The 17546-nt window shown below is 42.6% G+C and overlaps 1 protein-coding gene and 1 long non-coding RNA gene across 11 annotated transcripts in view; one reads left to right on the forward strand and one right to left on the reverse strand.

Annotated features, from left to right (window-relative positions):
- Positions 1–649: 649 nt before the first annotated feature.
- LOC149125698 (uncharacterized) lies at positions 650–7920 on the reverse strand. Its single transcript, XR_016237342.1, has 2 exons — positions 7645–7920; positions 650–1318 (listed from the first exon to the last, which is right to left on the reverse strand). It is a non-coding gene; the product is annotated as an uncharacterized LOC149125698 (long non-coding RNA).
- A 147-nt stretch (positions 7921–8067) lies between these two features.
- Positions 8068–17546, forward strand: part of OMA1 (OMA1 zinc metallopeptidase) — a 79986-nt gene continuing 70507 nt past the window's right edge. For 4 of the 10 annotated variants that reach the window (XR_016237340.1, XR_016237341.1, XM_008265179.5 and 1 more), the window contains exon 1: positions 8200–8300. Coding sequence is in view for 1 of the 10 variants with exons in the window: in XM_070078439.2 (XP_069934540.2) it covers positions 8068–8300 (233 nt within the window). In the remaining 9 variants the exon portion in view is untranslated. Of the gene's footprint in view, positions 8350–17546 lie in introns of all 10 variants that reach the window. The other 6 variants (XM_008265180.4, XM_070078438.1, XM_070078439.2 and 3 more) reach the window with 5 other exon arrangements.

Raw genomic sequence — 17546 nt, forward strand, 5'->3', positions numbered from 1 at the left:
CTGGTGGTGGATTTGAGGAGCACCCTGTGAGGTATCAGTTATAAACTCCAGATTTTGGGTGACTTTAACTTTAGTTAGAATTCAAGGTTGTGAGCTGTTTGCAAAAGCAAAGCAACAGCAATGGCCTCTATGCCCATCGACAGGGGAATCATAAAGTAAATGATGCACTGTCCTCTCCATAGAACACATGCAATGATTACAATGGATGAAGATGGTCTATGAGAAATCTCTCCAAGGCATGATGGTGGAGAGATAAACTGGAAGTCAGTGAACAGTATGATGTCATCATGGGTAAAAAACTCACTAAGACACACTCCATATTTTCGGTTGTCTAGAAGGGATATTCAGCAACAGACGGAGTTGGGTGATAAGGTGATTTTTAAGTCCCTTCCAGCTTTCAGATTCTGTACTCCTAAGAAGTAAAAGTTTATAAAAAATACACTGCTTTTACTCATATAATAAAACTGCAAAAAATTTATGGAGACTTGGATAAATGGAAAGGCATGTAAGTTTCCTGGCTTGATAGAGTCAATCAGCATTGCAAAGATACAAATTTATCCCAAATTCATCAAAGATTAAAAATAACAGCAAATTATGGGTGGAGGGGGGATACAGGGAAAAATAATTCTAAAGTTTGCCTTTTAAAATCTTTTTAAAAAATATTTCTTTATTTGATGGGGGTGGGGAGAGAAGGAATGTTCTACCTGCTGGTTTACTCCTCAAATGAGTTTCAAAACTAGGAACTGGAACTCCATCCAGATCTCCTACATGGTTGGCAGGGACCTATGCTGCTGCCTCATATATGCATTAGCTGCCTTCATATATGCACTAGCAGGAAGCTGGATCAGAAATGGAGTAGCCCCAATTCAAACCAGCACTTGATATAGGATGCCGGTGTCACAAACTGCCACTCAACTGCTGCACCACAATACCCCATAAAGATCACCTTAATGGTCAAATGCGTAAGAAGAACTGGACAAAACTTGAAAATAAAGTTTATATTACAAAGTTAGAATAATTAGAATCATGGGACTAGTGCTGTGGCATAGCAGATTAAACTGCCGCCTGAGAAGCCAGCATCCCATATGTCCACTTCCAATCCAGCTTCCTGTTAATGACCTGGCAAACGCAGTGGAAGATGGCCCCAGTGCTTGGGTCTCTGACACCCACATGGGAGACCCAGATGAAGGGCCTGGCTCCTGTCTTCAGCCCCATCTAGTGCTGGCCATTGTGGCCATCTAGGGAGTGAACCAGTAGATGGCGATCTCTTTTTCTCTCTTTGTCTCTTCCTCTCTCTGAGTAACTCTTTTAAAGAGATCTGTAAAAAAAGAGAGAGATTCATGCATTAATGCCAGAAAAGACCAATGAACAAAAGAGAAAGTCAAGAAACATAGGTAAGTATTTATGAGAATTTAGCACGTAATAGAAAGGACACAAGTCAGTCATGGGATGATGGAATCAATGACTTCATTGATTATTAGGATGGCACTTGCCTTGGTGACCCTCTCCATAGGGAAGGCATTCACATGTTTCTCTTATTTGTAAAAATATTTTAGGTTATATTGTTCTCTTCATCTTATGCCCAAATTTCCAGTCAATTAAAGATTTTAAAAGATTTACAAGAGAACAAAGATATTAAAGTACTAGAAGAAAATACTGGTAAGTATATGGGTTTAAGACAGTTTTAAGAATAATCTCAAAGGCAGAAATCACATTGAAAAAATGGATAATTTGCCTACATAAAAGATTGAAAAAGCAGATATATTTGTATACACATACATGAATTAACAAGGTTGAAAGAGAAACATCAAGCAAAGAAATGCTATATAAACAACAGAAAATTCTTATGTATATGAAAAAAATTACAAGTCAATAAAATCAAAATCAATATTTCATAGAAAAATGAATTAAGGGCATGAATAAGCAATTTGTTAAACCAAAAATCCAGACAGCATATAAGCATGAGAAAATGTTTATCTCATTAGGAATCAAAGAATGTACATTAAAATGACAGTGAGGGACATTCCACCCTATCAGCATTTTAAATATTTAAAGTAATTTGAATCTTGCATTTCAAGAGGCTTATCAAAATGTTGGCAGTTTTAATTTTTGGTAGTGGAGTTAAGGGTGGTTTTCTCTTTCTCATTTTGCTTTTCTGTGGTATTATTTCACTTCTGGAATAAAAAATAATAGTTTTCACTGATGCGTAGGAAAGTGCTCAGCTGGAATCTCTGAGGAACGCATTTCTGGGGAGAACGCAGGGTCGTGCCCACGCTGTGGCTTTTCTTTGGCTCCACCCGTTGCTTGCTGAGCCATCTTGTTTCACCCTAGCACCTAGCTTTAGAAACTGGATGCCTTGACAAGAGGAACCAGGCTGCAGACAGGGAGGCCAGCCAGGGAGCCAGTGCAGTAATAAAGCAAGTGGAAATTCATGAATATAACACACTGGAGCTCGCTGTAACCATTCTCTTCAAGCAAAAACACTTTAAAGTGGAAGATTTAAAGTGGGAATGAGGGCTGGGATGAGAGGGAAGTAAAGGAAATCAAACATGTGGATGAAAAAAAAATACTGAACTAATTTTTGTTGGTGTAGAAAATGTAAGTGAAGATAAATTCTGAAATTCTCTATGTTCGAGTTTTAAAACAGATTTATTTATTTATTTTAAAGGCAGAGCCATAAAGAGAGAAAGAGAGAGAGAAAGATCTCCCATTCACTAGTTACTCCCACAATGGCCACAATGGCCAGGGCTGGGCCAGGTCAAAGCCAGGAGCTAGGAGTTTCATCCGGTTCTCCCACATGGGTCAGGGACCCAAACACTTGGGCCATCTTCTGCAGGTTTCCCAGGCACATTAGCAGGGAGCTGGATAGAAATGGAGCCTCCAGGGCTTGAATTATCGTCCATATGGAATGTCAGTGTCGCATATGGCAGCTTAACCTTCTGTGTTGGATTGATTTCAAATTCACAAGTCGTTTCAGCTATTTTTGGGCAGTCATGCCTGGCATGTATTCAAAATAAAAGGCCATCTGAGTCATGGGGCTGCTCACACATCACTGCCTACCAAATATGTGACCCTCCTTAAGTTTTACGGCCATTTCACCTGATTCTCAATCTGACTCCAGCAGAGATTTGATTACTATCTGTTGAACTTCTGCCTAAACCGGTTATAAAACAAGTCATACCTTGTAACTCAGTTTCTATCACCTTTAATACAGTGTTCTGCTTCTAGCATTTTCTGTAGGAAGTATGAATGACAGTCTGTATCAAAGGCCTGTCTCCCTCCCTCCCTACATCCTTCCCTCCCTTCCTCTCTTCCTTCCTTCCTTCCTCCCTCCCTTCCTTTTTAAAGATTTTTTTTTTTTTTTTTTTTATTTAGGGGCCAGTTCTGTGGTGTGGCAGGTAAAACCACCACCTGTGGCCCCGGCTCTGGCTACTCATCTTAAGATCCAGCTCTCTGCTAATGTGCCTGGGAAAGCAGTAAAAGATGGCTCAAGTATTTGGGTCTCTGCACCCATGTGGGAGACCCAGAAGCTCCTGGTTTCTGGCTTCAGATCGGCCCAACTTTGGCCGCTGTAACCATTTGGGGAGTGAATCAGCAGATAGAAGATCTTCTGTCTCTCCCCACCCCTCTCTATATAACTCTGTCTTTCAAGTAAATAAATAAATCTTTTAAAAAATTAAATATTTATTTAATTGAAAGTCAGTTACAGTGAGAGGGAAAGATAGATATTCCACCTGCTGTTTCCCTCTCCAAGTAGCTGTGATGGCCAGCGTGAAGAAAGGTGAAAGCCAGAAACCAGGAGCTTCATCTGGGTCTCCCACGTGGGTGGCAGAGGCCCAAGAACTTGGGCCATCTTCCACTGCTTTTCCCAGATAACTAACAGGTAGCTGGCTCAGAAGTGGAGTAGACACGACAGGAACCGGTGCCCATATGAGATGCTGGCACTGCAGGTGGTGGCTCTACCAGTTACACCACAATGCTGGCCTCCAAAATGGCTTTCTATTAAGTTGTCTTGAATTGAGTTCTCTGAAAATAGACTCTGGGGCTGGCGCCGTGGCTCACTAGGCTAATCCTCTGGCTGCGGCGCCAGCACCCTGGGTTCTAGTCCTAGTTGGAGTGCCAGTTCTGTCCCGGTTGTTCCTCTTCCAGTCTAGCTCTCTGCTGTGGCCCAGGAAGGCAGTGGAGGATGGCCCAAGTGCTTGGGCCCTGCACCCACATGGGAGACCAGGAGGAAGCACCTGGCTCCTGGCTTCGGATCAGTGCAGCGCCGGCCGTAGCGGCCATTGAGGGGTGAACCAACGGAAGGAAAACCTTTCTCTCTGTCTCTCTCTCACTGCCTAACTCTGCCTGTCAAAAACAAACAAACAAATAAATAAATAAATATGAAAATAGACTCTGAAATAGCTTTTTTTTAAAGATTTTTTTTTCATTTATTTGAAAGAGTGACAGAGAGAGGGAAAACCGAAAGAGATCAATCTTCCATCCACTGATTCACTCACCAAATGGCTGCAAGGGCCTGGACTGGTCCAAGCTGACGGTGGGAGCCTAGAATTCTGTCTGGGATCTCCCACATGAATGTCAGAAACCTAAGTACTTGGGCCATCATCATCTGCTGCTTCCTAACTGTATTATCAGGAAGCCAGATTGGAAGTGGAGGAAGAACTCCAATTTAGGCACTTCAATATGGGATATGGATGTCCCAAGAGGTGGCTTAACCTGCTGTGCCACATTGCCTACCCCTGATTGAAGTATTTCAAGACCTGTCTTCAAGTTCAGATATTCTTTCTTCTGTTTGATCTACTCCGTTATTGAAGCTTTAATATGTATTTTATGTTTGACTTATTGAGTTCTTTGTTTCTGTGTTCTGTTTGGTTCTTTTTCAAGATCTCAATCTTTGTTGAATTTCTCATTCATATCATTCATTGATTGCTAATCTCATTTAACTATCATTATTCTTTTATTTCTTTGAGTAAACTTAGAATCATTCTTTTATATTTTTTATCAGACATTTTGTCGACCTCCCTTTCTTAGGAGTCTGATACTAAAGAACTATTGCTTTACCTCTTGGGGCACAGTGTTGCCTTGCTTTTGCACACTTCTTTTGTCTCTATGCTAATATTTGTGCATCTGGTGGATCAGTTTCTGTCACTCTTAATGGGTGGATTTTTCTTGAAGATGTATCTTTGGGTGTCAGTTTTGTAGGCTATTTTGACTTTGTAGTTCCAGTTGGACACCAAAGTGTAATCTCTCTAAACCTTTTTGCAATAGACAATGGCCTAGTGGTGAGGACCTGGAGTGCTCTGAGGCCCATTGGGGTTGTTTAGATCCCTGTCTCACAGTCCCTCAGCCATCTCTTGATGGAAGGACCAGAGTTGCTGGAGCTATGTCAGTGTTAGGAGCAACCCTGGTGGTGCTGCCAGTGGCCTGGGAAGACAAACTGACAATCACCTCCTAATTCAGGAGCTGGAGCTTTGAGAGCAGCAGTGGCACTGGGGGAAGGCTGGGCTGGTACTAGGAGCAGACCAGAGTCATGGGCCCCTGGCTACTGCCCAACTCCAGCATCCCAAGAGTAATGCTGACTGGGATAAGCAGGTAGACCTCCAATTGCTGCCTGACCCTGGAGAGATTTAAATGCTTAACAGCAGATCTTGGATCTCGTAGGGACTCTACCACAAGGCAACAGGTGCTCCTTGTAGGAGCTGTCCCCATCTCTTTATGGTTATCTTCCAGGACAAAGTATGGAAAAGTATTGCACCAGTCAAGGGAGGAAAGAGATTTGCAAAATAAAGGAGCTGCAAGAACAGTTGGCAGGACCTAAGGGTGTTTGATCAAGCTGGGCTGGAATATAAGCCTGGCTAAATAAAAATTCATTAATTTGGGGAAACTTTCTTGGGAGGTGGGACCTTGACACGATCCTAGGAGATGGGATAAATTCACAGCTAGGTGACTCTCAGAAGCCAGGAAAAAGCCACAGCCCATGCACACCCCATGCACAGTGAAGTGGTAATGGTTGAACTGCCCTGGAAGAAACTTAGGGAAAGGAAAGAAGGAGCTGGTAGAAGGGGGCTTGCCAACATGAATTAATTATTTGGGGCCAGAAGACCCGCCAGAGGGTTATATTCTACTGAAAGCCCAAGGGACAACACCAAATACAGAAGTGATGGGAATACACAGGTGGGAGTTGTACCAGCATCACCACAAAGTTCAGAGGGGCTGTCCTCTGTAGGCTGTGGATGATGGTAAGAGAGATGATTAGAAGGCTGGGCTTCATATTATTCTTGGGGATCCCAAAGTAATAGAAGCCAGGTGGTAGCTTTAACCGCTAGACAGGCTTGTAGTGCTAACAGATGTAGGGACAGAGGAGCACTCAAGGAAATTTGATTCACAACGAGTTGTGGAGACATTTAATTGCACATCGTGTCTCTAGAGGAAAATAGATGGGCAGCCAACAAGGGTGCTGCTTAATAGTCACATGCAGAAGAAGGCAAGAATGGAAGAGCAGGAAGTCAATCAATAATAAAACGTTAGGCTCCACACTGGGTTCTCAGACCTAAGACAATCTTCATTCTCAGACCATAGAACTCACTCACTGAAGAGGCTGCAGGGTCTCTAGAGAAGAACCTTCCAACATTACAACAGGTGCTTACTGTAATGACCATCTTTTGGCCTTAGGCACATGGCCATCTTCTTGGCTGACCATATGTTAAAAAAAGAGGAATATCCAGATAGTTCGCAGAGTCTGAAAGGGTCTTGTTACCCAAAATAGTCTCCCTCTGTAAGTATGAGGACTGGTAGAGGTCAGGTAGTAAGCAGTGTCCTGGATAACCTCAAGCTTACAGTGGGCCCACGGCTCCATGGACACATCCAGTGGATGTTTCCCCAGTCCTTGAGTGAGTAAGTGGGAGTTTATGTTTGGCATCTGGATCAATCTCCATATTAGGTCCTTGGTCTTGAGTTGTGATGGAGAAGGCTAAGTGGAAGTCTCTGAAGCTGCTCCTCTCCCCAGGCCAATCAAATAATAGCCAAAGCTAAGATGTCATTTGAGCCGATGAGGGTGCATCATGGTGGAGATGAAGGCCATCATTAAAGACTTAAGAAGTACAGAGGTGGCCATCCCTGTTATTTCTCCAATTAACTCGTCAGTATGACCCCTTCAGAAATGAGGTGGATCTGTGAGAGTGATGGAAGATTACTACAGACTTAACTAAATAGTAGTCCCAGTCATGGCCATTGTGCTGGCATTATGCAGTCCAAAAGCACCTAGACCATGTGACATCACACCCACCTACTACTCCAATGACATCCTGTTAACCAGACAGGGCGAGCCTGCAGTGGCTAACACGTTGGAAACCTTGGTAAGACACACGCACACTAGAGGTTGGGAAAACAACCCTAAGAAAACTGAGGGACCTGCTACTTTTAAGAAGTCTGTTGGTCAGGGAGTCTGCCAGTATATCCTCTTAAAAGTCAAAGGCAAGTTATAAAACACACATAAGCAAGATTTTAAAAATTGTAAGAGAAATACCTAAAATTATTCATTGCATTCACGTCCTTTGAGATATTTCTTGTTGTGCAGAGAGTATAAATATAATAAACCATTATGGGACATACTACTCATCACTATGGGATATCTTGCTTACTTACTTTTGAGACAAAGTCCATGAAAGTCAAGTCTTTGCCTTGTCCATTGCTGTATTGTTGGCACCAAGAATGTAGCTGCTGATGCTCAAAAAATACTCCTTTTTGCTGGAACGAGGGAAGTATACTATGCACACTGTTTCGTAGCCGGTTATTTTCAGGTAACTTCCAGCCACTTCAGGTCACATTTCCTCTCAACATAGTCATGCCAGGAGTCAGGTGAAAGTAGAACCTACCCATATTCCTAAGACTACTTCCTTCAGCGCAGCCTCAGAGCCAAGACCTCGAGTCCTTTCGGCCAGTACTGCCTTAGACTTTACAGCGGGCGCACCCTTCCCTCACTCATTCTTCCAAGGATCCAATTCAACTAAGCCAAATACCAAGACCATGACTAGGTAGAGTTGTTCCCAGGCGAGTCAGCCCAGGGCCATGGCCCTCCTCCGGCCGCACGGGGGCGCCAGGGCGCTACCGCGCGCGCCAAGGCCCAGGACCCACGTAGAGAACGGCTCTGGGCGAGCGTATCCACTGCCCGGTGTGGGCGGAGCAAAAAGGCGCCCAGGCCAGAGCAGGGGGCAGGAAGTGCGGGGGCGGGGCTTCTGGGAGGGAGTGTGCGCGTGCGCACATGTCGGGTCGGAGGATTCCTCGCTCTCGGCTCTGCTAGAGTATGTACTCGTGGTGACGCCATCGCCCTGCTTCTCCGAGTTCTGCCGGGTAGCGGGGAGGGGCGGAGTGTGAGGGCCGGAGTGGGCAGGACTTTGAGGGGGAGCGGGGAGCTGGGGGAGCGGAGCCGGGGGTGGGATGAAGCAGCCCCCGGCGGGCGTGTGGGGCCGGGCGGGTGCGCAGACCGGGAGTGCGCGGCGGGGGCTGCCGGAAGCCCGGGTTCGCCTCCTCTCGGAGGACTGAGTCCAGCCCCAGATGCCGCCCCCCGCCTCGGGCGTCTGAGTCAGTGGCTGAGCGTCCAGTCTCCTCCCTCTCGGAGAGAAAAGAAAAAGTCCTCCTGCCCAACCTCAGCCGGGAAACGATTCGCAAACTTGCCTACAGAATCGCTGTTCGTACTGTTTCCACGTCAGCTGGCGATGTAAAACGCAGCAGCAGTCCTGCGCCGTGCAATCCCCAACACGGTGTTTTAAGTGCATTTAGCCGACAAGAACCTCATGTGGAATTCAGGGGCTGACCCACCCCAGTGGCTGGGAGCGAGGCATGGGTTGCTGGCTGTCCTCTGCCGGGCGAAGGGGCTCCGTGTGTTGCTGGGGCCTTCCGGTTCTTTAAAAAGCCTCCCGTCATGCGTGTACTCTGCTTGAATGATTGGTTTAAAGTACGCGTACTATTTTTGCCAATCTGACAGCCGTTTCCATAGAAACCGGAGAAGAAATAGTCATTTTCAGCAAGAGTTATTAGCACTGTCGTCCAGGCTTCAGCCGGGAGTGCCAGTGAGCGCTGTCCTCGCTCATTCTGAGATGGTACTTAAGGAATTGAGGCTCTGAAATGTTCTGAGAGGCTAACAGTCCAGATTGTTTAATTCTTCCACACCGTTCATTTAGTAATGCTGGGAGAGTGCCAGCTATGTTTGTTGACCTGCCACAGTTCTTAAAGAGGATGTGTCAGCCCTTACTCTTCTGCTCTCCGTACTCTAGCAGTTTGAAAATGAATACATGGATTTCTTTCTCCATTTTTTTTAAAGATTTATTTTATTTATTTAAAAGAGTTTCAGAGAGAGTTAGAGACAGAGAGACAGAGAGAGAGGTCTTCCTTTCCATTGGTTCACTCCCTGAATGACCGTCGCCATAGCTGAGCTGATCCAAAGTCAGGAGCCAGGAACTTCTTCCCCGTCTCCCACAAGGGTGCAAGGGCCCAAGGACTTGAGCCACCTTCTACTGCTTTCCCAGGCCATAGAAGAGCGCTGGATCAAAAAAGGAGCAGCTGGGACTTGAACTGACACCCATATGGGATGCTGGCGCTGCAGGCTGGGATTTTAACCTACTGCTCCACAGCACCAGCCTTATCTTTCTCCATTCTTTACACTTCCTTATAGGAAAACCGAGGACTACAAAGTACCAGGCTTAGAGCATATTTCCATTCTAAATGACGCTTGATTGTCAATGATATAAGTGATAACACTTTTTGAATTATTTATGTATGGTGTTTGGGGCTTTTGCTTCTACCTTCATGTCAGTAAAATGCTTAAAGTCACACATGTCATGAGAGGTGAGCGGGAGTTTGCTTGTTATATGAGCAGAACTAAGCACAGTGAACAGATGTGCAAGGGCTCAGATGTGAACATTTCCTGAAGGGTGTAAGTAAGGAGGTCTGGAATTCAGGAGCGGAAGAAGGAGAGTTGGGGAAGGTGTGTGGGGAAGTAGTGTGTGTGTAGAGAGGGGTAGGGCTGCATTTTGAAGGGCCTGGTCTAGCACTTTCATGGAAAACCAGTGGAAATTACAAAAGCAGTTACCTGTTTTTGGGCTTCTGTAAGATGGAAATACTGAATCCTGCGTAATCACCATCTTGCTACCCACAATCATCATTGTGAATAGTTGGTGCCTCTCTGTTAAGATTTATTTACTTTTGTGTATTCTAGCATGTGGTATTATTATTTTACAAGTTGGGCAGAGGTTTCTGTCTTGTTCTTGGCACTATCCCTAGCACTCAAAATGGTGTCTGGCATGTAGCAGGCACTTCATTATTATTACTATTATTATTATTATTATTATTATTATTTAAAGATGTATTTATTTATTTGAAAGGCAGAGAGAGACAGAAAGGTCTTCCAACTGCTAGTTCACTCCCAGGATGGCCACAACGACCAGAGATGAGCCAGTCTGAAGCCAGGAGCTTCTTCCAGGTCTCCCACACGGCTGCAGGGGCCTTCTACTGTTTTCCCAGGCCACAGCAGACAGCTAGATTGGAAGTGGAGCAGCCGGGCCTTGAACCGGTGCCGACATGGGATACCAGCACTGTAGGCAGAGGCTTTACCCGCTGTGCCACAGCTCTGGCCCCAGCAAGCACTTATTAAATGTGCACTGAATGCATAACAATTTCCAGGTAAGACACTGAATAAGGCCTGGGAAGTTTGGTCAGAGCAGCTAAAGATAATTTAAGTTGGTTGCCAACATTTTAAAATATTTCATGTAAAGTCTGAACTTTTGTCTTTCCTTCAAAGTTTTGAAACACTGGCAACACTAAGCTCAAATTCCATTAGCTTGTACCCCCCTTTAGATAAGCATGAATCTGCACTCACATTAGTGTGGCTTTGCTGATCCTGCTGCCTACACCTTAAGTCTGCCGTATAATATGGGTGCCACTAGTCTCATGCAGTATGGCCATTTAACTTCATTTAAAAATCTATTCTTCAGAGGCACCTGCCACATTTCCAGTGCTCAGTAGCCACCCACATGTGTAGGGCGACTGTTGGACAGCCCAGATAGAGAACATTCCACTTTGCAAAAGTTCTGTTACACAGGGCCGCTTTCCACAGTTGGGTTTGCCTCCCCTGCTCTGTAGCATTTATTGTTACTATTTTAAAATTTTTCGTGTCTCTTTGTCATGACATAGGTCTCCATTTTTAGATGATGTGTAACATCTTGCAGTGTAGGACTTTGTGTGAATTGTGGGGGTAGATTTGGTTGTCTGATTTCCATTTTGAGAGATTTTTTTACCTCTAGTTTGAGGGATAAGTGGAGGGTCAGGGGCTGGTGATGAAATAAGACAGAGATTAGAGGGTATATGATAGTCAAGACCTTAGGCCACAGACCCAGGAAGGGATGTATTGAGATATTAAGGAGGTAGAACTAACATGACTGTTTAATGTGGGTTGAGATTTTTTTGGATATTAAAGTCACTGCAAGGGCCAGTGCTGTGGTGTAGCAGGTTAAGCCACCACCTGTAATGTGGACGTCCCACATGAGTGTTGGTTCAGTTCCTGGCTGCTCTACTTCCAGTCCAGCTCCTTGCCAGTGCACCTGAGAAAGCAGCCAAAGATGGCCCTGGGTTCAGGTACCTAAATGCAAGACCGAGAAGAAGCTCCTGGCTCCTTGCTTTGGCCTGGCACAGTCCTGGCTGGTGCAGCCATTTGGGGTGTAAACTAGCAGATGGAAGATCTCTCTTTGTCTCCGCCCCCCCAACTCTGCCTTTTAAATAAAATAAATAAAAATCTTTTTTTTTTTTTAAATAGTCACTGTAGAGATAATCCTGTATTTTCTGGAACTGACTCAGTATTGAAAATTGGGAGGGGCCAGCGCTGTGCGCTGTGGTGTAGTAGTTAAAGCCGCCGCCTGCAGTGCCAGCATCCCATATGGGTGCCAGTTCAAATCCCAGCTGTTCCACATCTGATCCAGCTCTCTGTTATGGCCTGGGAAAGCACTGAAGATGGCCCAAGTCCTTGGGACCCTGAACCCATGTGGGAGACCCGGAGGAAGCTCGTGGCTCCTGGCTTGGGATTGGTGCAGCTCTGGCCAACCTTAGACTTGCCCAATCATGTTTTTTTTTTTTTTTTTTTTTTTGAGAGGTCATCCTCCACTGCCTTCCTGGGCCACAGCAGAGAGCTGGACTGGAACAAGAGCAACCAGGACAGAACCGGTGCCCCAACCGGGACTAGAACCGGAGTGCCGGTGCCACAGGTGGAGGATTAGCCTAGTGAGCTGCGGCGCCGGCCTCCATGAATTTTTTGAATTGTCCTTGTATAACCATCACTTAGGTACAACAGTTGTTAATATTTTATAGTATTGGGCTGGTGCCACGGCTCACTAGGCTAATCCTCCGCCTGCCGCACTGGCACACCAGGTTCTAGTCCCGGTCAGGGCGCTGGATTCTGTCCCGGTTGCTCCTCTTCCAGGCCAGCTCTCTGCTGTGGCCTGGGAGTGCAGTGGAGGATGGCCCAAGTGCTTGGGTCCCTGTACTCACATGGGAGACCAGGAGGAAGCACTTGACTCCTGGCTTCAGATCAGCGTGGTGCGCCGGCCGCAGCGGCCATTGAGGGGTGAACCAACGGCAAAGGAAGACCTTTCTCTCTGTCTCTCTCTCTCACTGTCCACTCTGCCTGTCAAAAAAAAATATTTTATAGTATTGGCTTTTTGTCCTTTGTATCTGTGTGTACATGTGTGTTACAATTTGAAACTTTCATTTGTCATAGGTACTGGAGCAAGTATCTCAGGAATGGACAGTTGCCTGTATAACCATGTTATCATTTGTCACCTGAGAGAATAAATAATAATTACTTAAAATAACTTAAAAGCAAATCTACATTCAGATTCAGATAATTTCAGTTCATTTGTCTTCTAAAGCTGCTTTTTTTTACTTCCAAATTAGGATTGAAAGTTCATTCGCATATTGCATTTGGGTGTTTTTTTTTTTTTTAATTATCCTTTAAAAAATAGTTTGATGTCTACTTGGCATGCAACAGATAGTATATATTTGAACTTTAGAATGTGAGTTTTGAAATATCTGTACATCTGTGAAACCAACATCACAATCAAAATGGCGAAATATTTATTACTTCCAACATGGTGATGCCTCCCTCTGCCCCTTTTTACTTACCCATTAGCAGGTAATCACTGACCTTTCACTGTAGATTAGTTGAGATTTTCAGCAGTCATTTCATAGAGCTAGAATCAGAATACTGTGCATACTGGCTTTGGGAGTGGACTCTGGCTTCTATCACTTGCTAGCATATAGAAACACAATTGTTTTAGTATGTTGATCTTATATCTTGCTATCTTACTAAACTCAGTTATTTTATTAGCTTTCTTGGGTATATTCCTTTGGGTTTTCTTTTTTTAAATTTTTTGTTTATATAAAGTGAGCAAATTTCCTATATTTCATATATAAAGATTTAGGAGCATGATGATACTTTGCATCCTCTACCCTCTCTCCCATCCACATTATCCCCTCCCTCTTCCTTACTTTCTTGTTTTTTTCTTTTTAACAATGGTGTACTTTCAGTTTATTTTATAATCATAAGCTTAACCCTCAACTAAATAAAGAATTCAGCAATTATTAAGAAGAAAACAGCACTGTACTGAAGACAAGGCTGTAAACAAAAATCTCAAAATGTTAGTTTTGCTCATATACGTTACACTTTTTTGTACTTTATTACCACAGATCAGGGAAAACATGGAATTTGTCTTTTTGGGACTGGTTTATTTCACTAAGTGTAATGGTTTTCAGTTATATTCATTTTGTTGCAAAAGACAGGATTTTATTCTTTTTTATGGCTGAGTAATATTCCATAGCATATATATAATACATTTTCTTTATCCAGCCATCAGTTATTGGACATCTGGGTTGATTCCATATCTTAGCTATAGTGAATTGAGCTGCAGTAAACATGGGGGTATAAATAACTCTTTCATATGCTGATTTCATTTTGTTTGTGTAAATTCCCAGGAGTGGGATGGCTGGGTCATATGGTAGATGTATTTTCTGCTTTCTGAGGAATCTCCATACTGTCTTCCACAATGGCTGCACTAGTTTACATTCCCACCAACAGTGTATTAGGGTATGTTTTTCCTTACATCCTCTGCAGCATTTATTGTTTTTTGTTTTCTGTATGATAGCCATTCTAGCTGGAGTGAGGTGAAACTATTGTGGTTATTATTTGCATTTCCTTGATGGCTAGTGATCTTGAGCATTTTTTTAATGTGTCTGTTGGCCATTTGAATTTCATCCTTTGAAAAATATCTGTTCAAGTTGTTTGCCCATTTCTTAACTGGATTGTTTGTTTTGTTCTTGTTGAGTTTCTTGAGCTCTTTATAGATTCTGGATGTTAATCCTTTATTAGTTGCATAGTTTGCAAATATTTTCTGCTATTCTGTCAATTGCCTCTTTTTACTTTGTCAAGCGTTTCTTTTGGTGCAGAAACTTCCTAGATTGATGTAATCCCACTTGTCTATTTTTGCTTTTATTGCCTGTGCTTCTGGGGTCTTTTCCAAGAACTCTTTGCCTATGCCAGTGTCTTACAGGGTTTCTCCATTGTTCTCCTCCAGTAATTTGTTGGTATCAGGTTATAGATGTAGGTGCTTGGTCCATTTTTGAGTTGATTTTTGTGGAAGATAGGGGTCTTTTTTTCATACTTAATGTATGCAGAGATCCAGTTTTCTAGCATCATTTGTTGAAGAGACTGTCCTTTTTCCAGGGATTGATTTTAGCTCTTTTGTCAAAGATTAGTTGGTTGTAGGTGTGTGGATTGGCTTCTTGGGTTTCTGTTCTTTTCCATTGGTCTACATGTTTATTTTTGTGCCAGTAGCAGGCTGTTTTGATTTTAACTGCCCTGTAGTATGTCTTGAAATCTGATATTGTGATACCTCTGGCTTTGTTTTGGTTAAGATTGCTTTAGCTATTTGGAGTTTCTTGTATTGCCATATGAATTTTAGCATTGTTTCTTCTAGATCTGAGAATGTCATTGCTATTTTGTTTGGGAATGAATTGAATCTGTAAATGGCTATTTACATTTTGATGATTTTAATTCTTCTAATCCATGACAGGGAGGATTCTTCCATTTTTTTCTATCTTTTTCTATTTCTTCCTTTAATGTTTTGTAGTGTTAATTGTAGAGATCTTATTTATAGAGATCTAAATTTATTCCAAGGTATTTTAATTTTTTTTGTAGATATTGTGAATGGTACTTATCTTACAAGTTCTTTCTCAGCCATGGCATTGTCTGTGTATACATCAAAACTCTCTTATGAGTTCCAATAGCCCGTTAGTGGAGTCTTTTGTCTGTATATACAACAAAACTCTCTTATGAGTTCCAGTAGTCTGTTAGTGGAGTCTTTATAGGGTCTTGTCATCTGCAAACAGGGATAATTTGACTTCTTCCTTTTACAGATTGTATCCCTTTGATTTTTGTTTCTTGTCTGTGTCTCTGGCTAAAACTTCCAGGACTGTGTTGAATAGCAGTGGTGATAGTGGACATCTTTGTCTGATTCTGAATCTTATGGAAATGGTTCCAGCTTTCTCCCATTTCATATGATGCTTACTGTGGGTTTGTCATGTTAACTTGGTTGTGGTAAGGAATGTTCCTTCTATACCCAATTTGCTTCAGGTTTTTATCATTAAAGGATCTTGTATTTTATTAAATGCTTTCTCTGCATCTTTTGAGATGATCATATGGTTTTTATTCTTCAGTTTGTTAATGTGATGTATCACACTGATTGATTTGTGAATGTTGAACCATCCCTGCTTGCCTGGGATAAATCTCACTTGATCCAGGTGAATAATATTTCTGCTGTGTTATTGGACTTGATTAGCTAGCATTTTGTTGAGGATTTTTGCATCTATGTGATATTGGTCTGTTGTTTTCTTTCGTTGTTGTATCTTTCTCTGGTTTTGGAATTAAGATGATGCTGGCCCCATAGAAGGAGCTTAGGAGGACTCCCAGCCTTTCAATTACTTTGAGTAGTATGAGAGGAATTGGAATTAGTTCTTTAAACATTTGGTAGAGTTCAATAGTGATGCCAACTGGTCCTGGGCTTTTCTTTGTTGGGAGAGTCTTTATTACTGATTCAGTCTCTGTCTTGGTTATTGTTCTATTTAGGTTTTCTATGTCTTCACAACTCAATTTTGGTAGATTATATTTGTCCAGAAATCTATCTGTTTCTCCTCTTCCTCCTTTATTTATTTATTTGAAAGGCAGAATTACAGAGAGGCAGAGGGAAGGAAAGAAGTCTTCCATCCACAGGTTCACTTCCCAAATGGCTGCCACAGCTGGAGCCAGGCAGATCCAAAGCCAGGAGCCAGGAGCTTCTTTTGGGTTTCCCAAACAGGTGCAAGGGCCCAAAGACTTAGGCCATCTTGTACTGCTTTCCCAGGACTTAGCAAAGAGCTGGATCAGAAGTAGAACAGCTGGGACTCAAACCAGCACCCATATGGAATGCTGGCACTGCAGGCAACGGCTTTACCAGCTATGCCATAACGCTGGCCCCCCATTTCTTCTTGACTTTGCAACTTGTTGGCATATAGCTATTTGTAGTAATTCCTGATGATTCTTTTTATTTCTGTGGATTCTGTTGTTACATCTCCCTTTTCATCTCTTGATTTTATTAATTTGGGTCTTTCACTCCGCCTTTTGGGTTAGTTGAGGGAATGGCTATCAATTTTGTTTATTTTTTCAAAAAACCAGCTCTTCATTTCTCTAATCTTTTATCTTTTTTTAAATCTCAGTTTTATTTCTTTTCTAATTTTAGTTCTTTCTTTCTATTAATTTTGGGTTCTGTTTGTTGTTTTTCTAGGTCCTTGAGGTGCCTTTCCAATTTCTCGATGTAGGCACTAATGCTATAAACTTCCTTTTAACACTGCTTTTGCTGTATCTCATAGGTTTTGATATGTTGTGTTGTCATCTTCATTCATTTCTAGGAATTTTTTAATTTCCCTTTTGATTTCTTCTATAGCCCAGTGCTCATTCAGGAGCCTGTTGTTCAGTATCCATGTGTTTGCATATTTTCTAGTGATTCTTAAGTTGTTAATTTCTAGCTTCATTCTGTTGTGGTTCAGAAAAGATACGTGGTATGATTTCAGTTGTTTTAAATTTTTTGAGACTTGCTTTATGGCCTAGCATATGGTCTGTCCTAGAGAGAGTTTCATGCACTGCTGATAATAATGTGTGGGATGAAATGTTCTGTAGATATCAGTATGTCCATAGTGTAGATTACTTTTGTTGTTTCTTTGTTGATTTTTTGTGTAATTTATCGGTCCATTGATGTATGTGGAGTGTTAAAGTCCTCCCATTCTGTTTTATTGGAGTCTGTGTCTCTCTTTAGATCTATTAACATTTATTTTAAATAGCCAGGTACCCTGGCATTGGGCATTTACATTTATTATAGTCACATCTTCTTGATGAATTGATCCCTTAAATCACTACATAATGCCCCCCTCCTTTTGTCTCTTTTAAGTTTTTGTGTTAAAGTCTATTTCGTCTG

The sequence above is a fragment of the Oryctolagus cuniculus genome, chromosome 7, assembly GCF_051225735.1.
Source record: "Oryctolagus cuniculus isolate XC-2025 breed Fujian yellow rabbit chromosome 7, ASM5122573v1, whole genome shotgun sequence".
NCBI classification, from domain to species: domain Eukaryota; kingdom Metazoa; phylum Chordata; class Mammalia; order Lagomorpha; family Leporidae; genus Oryctolagus; species Oryctolagus cuniculus.